Source organism: Brassica napus, chromosome C5 (genome assembly GCF_020379485.1).
Source record: "Brassica napus cultivar Da-Ae chromosome C5, Da-Ae, whole genome shotgun sequence".
Taxonomy (NCBI): domain Eukaryota; kingdom Viridiplantae; phylum Streptophyta; class Magnoliopsida; order Brassicales; family Brassicaceae; genus Brassica; species Brassica napus.
Window position 1 is genome coordinate 53484750 of NC_063448.1, and position 6235 is coordinate 53490984.

At 34.3% G+C, this 6235-nt stretch overlaps 1 protein-coding gene across 2 annotated transcripts; it reads right to left on the reverse strand.

Moving 5' to 3' along the window:
- Window positions 1–2306: 2306 nt before the first annotated feature.
- On the reverse strand, window positions 2307–5516 carry LOC106407075 (GTP cyclohydrolase 1). 2 transcript variants are annotated; one of them, XM_022702716.2, is made up of 3 exons: window positions 5442–5516; window positions 3747–3953; window positions 2307–3668 (listed from the first exon to the last, which is right to left on the reverse strand). In XM_022702716.2, the coding sequence occupies exons 1-3, from the start codon at window positions 5452–5454 to the stop codon at window positions 2527–2529; spliced, it is 1362 nt and encodes a 453-aa protein (XP_022558437.1). In that variant the 5' UTR covers window positions 5455–5516; the 3' UTR covers window positions 2307–2526. The 2 variants fall into 2 exon arrangements, with proteins under 2 accessions (XP_022558437.1, XP_013703310.1); XM_013847856.3 differs by lacking the exon at window positions 5442–5516 and having other exon boundaries at window positions 3747–4258.
- Window positions 5517–6235: the final 719 nt, after the last annotated feature.

Genomic DNA, 6235 nt, shown 5'->3' on the forward strand with positions numbered 1-6235 from the left:
CACTACTATGATATTAATTTAACAATTTATCAGTCTTTATTAATATCTTTTTATCATTAAATTTAAAATTATTTTTTCTAATTATCTTATCCTATTTTTATATGATTTATTTTCCAATTTAAAAATTAAAAATTCAGATATTACTAAATATTTAGTATTTCCTATTACTATTGAACTTTAGTTTACATTTTTGTTATTTTATTACTAGGTGTCTTGTCCCCATATGCGGGCATAATTTTCATTTATTAATTTATATTTCCTTAATTCAAAAACAACATATTAAGTTATTATTTGTGTTTTTTAAAAGTTATACCAAACATCAAATAATTTATATATGTCAGAAATACTCACATATTAGAAATGTTTTAGAATATATTTTTATACAAATATTTTTGCTTGATTAATATTTAATTATCTGTTGTTTTATATCTCAATCTATAATATTTCAAAATAACAAAACAATATATAAGAATTATCTTGTTTTTAGAAATGTAAAATGTTATTTCAAGATTGCAACAAAATATATAAGAATTATTTTTAGAAATTAATATTATTAATATAAAATTCGTTTTTAATTTAATTATATATAAAATATATTTTTATAAAAATATTTGTGCTTGATAATATTAATTATATGTTTTTATATCTTAATTTGTATTATTTCAAGATAAAAACACAATATATAATATTTATCTTATTTTTTAGAAATTTAAAATATTATTTCAAGATAACAACAAAATATATACAATTCTTTTTTAGAAATTAATATTATTAATACAAAATTCGTTTTTAATTAAACTATATATAAAAATTCATAAATGGTAACAGCTACATTAACTAGTCTGACTAGCTATTAACGTAAAAATTTCGTTACTTTGCAAATAATATTATACATAGTAAAAATAAGTTCCCCAGCTCTTCTCTCTCTTCATACACACGCAAAAAGAATCCTCAACTGCTCCCACTCCCTCGATGAATGCTAAAGCAGTCCGTACAGTTATCGGATTTATTGGTACGATCGCCTTCTCCCTTTTATACAATCAATACGATTATATCTACTGTGCGTATATTATTTTGTTACAAGTTCAGTGTAAAAGAATAGATCTAATGAAAAAACTCTGTATTATTCCTTAGATCCAAACGATTACAGGTACTTTGAGAGACTTACAATGGAGTTCTCTCAGCTCCCCTACAACCACTTTGATCAAAACACTCGATGCCAAATACAAAGGATAGACTAATGCTTATAAAGGAAATGATCACTAGCTAACTACAGCTCTTGACTAGAGTTAAGAGGCCGTTAGCAACTCGTGACGTGTCCCTCACACTCTTCAGGTATTATTCCTTATTCGTTATCTACAGCCGCCTTCCAGATCTCCACCTGTCCTTCTAGAAGCTGGCGCATGTTCTCTTCTTCATTACTGATGGGCCAAGGCCTTGCGGTTCCTCCTCTTATACTGGAACAGTATCGGTGGCTGTAGGCCCTTGTACGTATCAGTTTACACCGGAACGAGCCAGTGTAGTTGTAATAGTGGTGCGAATCTGAAGCTATAGGTTTTCTTTTCGTGGAACTTTAATCGATCGTTAATCCAATGACGGAACTGGCAAAATCTTATATAGTAATTACCGCCTATAGTACCACATATCATAATAACTCGAAAACAGCAACATAACAAAACTAATATTAGTTTAACATGTATCTTTAACCATAATATATACTATTGAATATAGATCCATTGACATGTATTTTTATGTTTGAGTTTAGCTGTCTGTAATGTAATGGTGCATCTCTAGGTAAAGCATCTCTATAATCAATGTTTATCTTCTTTTTTTATCTCGATTATTCGGTTTACATATATACTTAACATATAGAGAGAGTACAATAATTAGCACAATTCAGCCAAGGCCGTTTACTGACAATTTTATCTTGGCTTGATGCAGGCAATGTTTTATCCTTATTCATCTCCCTGCACACATGTAATCTCTTTTCTTATCTCTTTTAATTCACTGACAATAATTAGCACAATTCAGCCGTTGGCGTGTGCTAGTCATTTAATAATCTTGTGTTGCTCAATTATTAATCAATGCTTGTTACAACCCAAGAGAGTCGTACCAAGTGCTTCTATATATATGCACTTTAGTTTTTCTTTTCGGTTTCGCTTGTTTAATCTAAACATGGTTGGTTTTACGTATACCTGGATGAAACATTTGTCTTGACCCCAAACTTTAAAGAACTATTATACATAGATCCATAACCTCAATTTTCGATATTTTTCCTTACTAAGATTATTTTTAAAATGTTCAACGACTTGATAACATTCCAAATCTTATATTTCCTAAAACAAATCCCAATAGTAGAATGTATAATGGTTCACAAGATCAATTATTGTAAAGATAATGACACATCTAACATAGAAGAAGAATCAATAACCAAGAAATCAAATCGCTTCCTTAGTTTTGAAACTTCAAAGTGATTATGATACCAAACAAAACACAACAAACAAACAAACAAACAAGTAAACCCACTCAAAATGGGGAGCTTGCATCTGCCTTCAAAGCAGCCGTTGCATGGATCTTGTCTAGAAACTCAGCTCTTGCAGAACCATCATTCGAAAACTGACCCAAAACAGCAATAGTCGCAGTGCTGCTTCCAAACTTCTCAATCCCTCTAGAGATCATACAAGTATGCCCTGCCTCGGCTACAACGATCACATCCCCACCAACGAGAGGCGATAGCGTCTCAGCTATCTGACGAGTCATCCTCTCTTGCACTTGAAGCTTGAACCCGTAAAAGTGTACAATAGACTTCATCAATGACTTGTGGCTGTATCCTTCACCGCAATAGTAGCCAATGTGAACAACTCCGTAGAAAGGAAGCAAATGATGCTCACACATTGACCAAAACGGTAAGTTCAGTTCACAGTGCAGCTTGACCTCGCCGTTAGCTTTGACGCCGTTAACGCCGTTAAGCTTCATCTCGAGGTTAACGTTTTGGAAGTTCATCATCCACTTGAGGAATCTAGATGGTGTAGCAATAAGTCCTTCCCTTGACGGATCTTCTCCTAACGACTTCAGAATCGAAACAACCGCGGAAACCATCTCAGGATCTTCTTCTTCAGACGAGGTTTTAACGCTAGGACACCACTCTTTCTTCACAGAGCCACACAAGGCTTCCGTCTTTACGCCTTTGAGTTTCAAGAAACTCAAGAACTCACCCCAAAGACTGGACCCTTCGTCCTCGAAAACACCTGACCCGGAGGAAACCATGAGCTTCACAAACCCATTATCGCTTAGAGACTTTACGTCCAAGCATGGGAAGTGAATGTGAGAGCACTGCAGAACAACGGCGACGCCAGAGGGTTTGACCCAGTGGTGGAGAGCAGAGCATATATCATCAGCCAAACCCTGAGGCTCCTGGAGCCGCTTGGCGAAAACGTCAGCGACTCTGGAGAACTTGCTCAGTCCCAAAACACGCTGCTCAGATGGGACGTAACCCACGTGGCACCTGACGTGAAAAGGAAGCAAGCAAGACTCACAGTAAGAGTAGTGATCGAGGTCTCGAACGACGACGAGTCCTCCAACTCCCCCCGCTTGTCCAATGCCATCTTCTAGCCCTGCTTCTGGAAACAGAGCACTCTGTACATACTCCTTCACCTTTAGCTTATAACCTGAAGCATTAACATGACTTCAATAATACTAATCATCAATAAACTCGAAAGAAGCAATGTTGTGTAAGTGAGTGTAACCTCTGGTGCCTTCACGAAGGGCCTTGGCGACACGGAAAGGAGTCTTTTTGATGCCTTCTCTGTTGACATCCTCGTGAAGACCTTGGAGGAGAAGCTTGACAGCGTCTTGGATGGCTAAAGTCTCTGGTTGGTGCTCGAAAGCGAGATCAATGCAAGCGTTTTTGATTCCAGTCTCTAGCTCTAGCTCCAGATTCAAACGTCCTTCATCTAATGCTCCCATTGAAGAAGAAGAAGAACAAAGAAACAGAACACCAAAAGTAAATTGATTGTAACGAATCAACAAATCAGGTAAGGGATGAAAGTTGTGATTTTTTCGAGATGCCCAGTAAATTAAACACCACGATGAATCTTCCCCCACAATAAAAGAGAGATCTTTCGTTTCTGGGAAAACTATTCGGAAAATTTTTTGAGAAGACGAGACGAGGGATAATACGCGGGTGGGAAGAAACGATGGGTTGCCGTTGATCCAGTTATTATTATGTGGATTCGCACAAATCGATTTAAAAAATAGTATCATGATAACGTTTTATTTTTATTATTATTATGTCACTTCTCGAGTATTAGAAAGCGTAATTGTCATCAGAGCATCTTGCATCTTGCGATACAAAACAAAAAAGGAAACTATTTTACTACATCTTGTTCTGTCCTCCAAGATTTTCTGTCTGATCGTTCCCTTTTTCGATCTCTTTCACCTAACTCCCGTTTGTTTTGTCCTAATTTTCTTTCAACATGCTTTTTGTTTTACTTTAATGGATTGTTTTTAACTCACCTACTGGGTTCTAATTAATTAAATTATCCTGAATTTGAATATGTATTCTCCTATAACCCGAATCCTTTCGAATCAGATCTCACATTATATTTTTAATGTTTTTTTCATTAGTAGTATATTTTTGGGGGTTGTTCTCTATATTTAATAGCAACAAAAGTCATAACAAAAGCGATCAAGATGGGATAGATGCAGCATAATAAAAGCAATATCAGTCAAAAGGGAAAGGGTCGCTATCGGAGAAAAGGCGAATAAAATCCGAATAATTTCCAGATATGCGCTCTTGCTATGAATAGGCAGTATAGTAGTAGTATGATCTAATTAGGTAGGGTGTCTAAATCGGGAAAATATTTAAACTCAAATGATTTACAAAAAGTAAAAAAAAAAAAATACGACAAAAGCATTCAAAAGTGACATATGTTTCAATAATAAATCTATGATATTATTATAGTTAAAATTCCCAAGAACTAAAACCTATAGTTTTCAAAAAAAAAAAAAAAAAACAAGAACCCGAATCCACAAAAAGCATATCTAAAACTTGAAAACGTGCTCATGCTATGGAGTATAGACGCAAAATAGATTTAAAATTACGTGGGAATAATTTAGCTTTATCTTCCTCGACCCACTCAGAAAGCCATGGTGCATGAAGAAAGAAAAATTATTAATAAAACTTTCTAAAAATGCTTAAGAGTTAATCCTCTCTTTGCAAAGCTCCACGTGTCATTGCAAAACTATGGAACCAAACACATAATCTTTTCCTTTTGAGAAAATGGAACCAAGCATGTTTTGGGGAAGAAAGATTGCCAAATCAATAGTAGAAGAACATTGATACTGATATACATACATATAATGTAGGTTGGTTTGCAATGATCAAATGTATTAGAAAGAGTTCTTTTTATGCAATGAAGTCAAGCAGAACGAGGAAGTACCTGAGGTATCCATGGGAGAAGAAAGGATGATTGACTACACAATTCTTTTCCTTGGATTTGATATATATAGCGAAAGTGTATTAATATTTAAATGATAAGTATATGATAAAGCATTCCTGTTGAGTGATCAAGATATTTTACCGAACATATAAAATAAAAAAGGAAGAAGATTTGATTTCGTTGCGATCCCCCATGTAATACAGAAACAATTGTCGTGTTTAATTTATAATATTGTCACATATGCTGGTTCAAGTTTTTTATAACATAATAAGAACAATTTTTGTTCTAAGAGCAGTTTTGCACAAGAAACAAGAAGAAACATCACATATAGACCACACCAAATTCTTAAATTACCTTTTTTCTTTCTCAATTAATTTAATATATTTCTTAACCAATAAATCCAAAAGACATTGTGAGTATCATTTTCTTTCTTCTTCGTTTTCTTTCTCTTCCATTTTTTTTTTGTAAAATAAAATCCACTTCTCTAGATTTGTTTTTTCAAAAGTGCTACATTAAATTATTATCTCTACTCTTTGATCTGTTTTTTTAGATATGTCAAAGCTAATTGTTGAATGGTGGTGTAATGGTGACATTGACAACAGCGGAGACGTAGGCGTCATCGACATATAGACGATGGCGGAGAAGTAGAAGAAGGCGGAGACATAGATAACGATAGAGATGTAGATGCCATCGACGTATATGATAGAGATGGCTGCGAAGACATAGGCAACAGAGAGTTGAGATCAAAGAGAATAAAAAAATGGATACAGCTGAAACAGAACAGTTTTGAAATG

Coding starts and splice junctions, on each gene's coding strand:
- LOC106407075 (XM_022702716.2), bottom strand. Junction 3,669..3,746: donor CCTTCGTGAAGGCACCAGAG/GTTACACTCACT, acceptor TTAATGCTTCAG/GTTATAAGCTAAAGGTGAAG.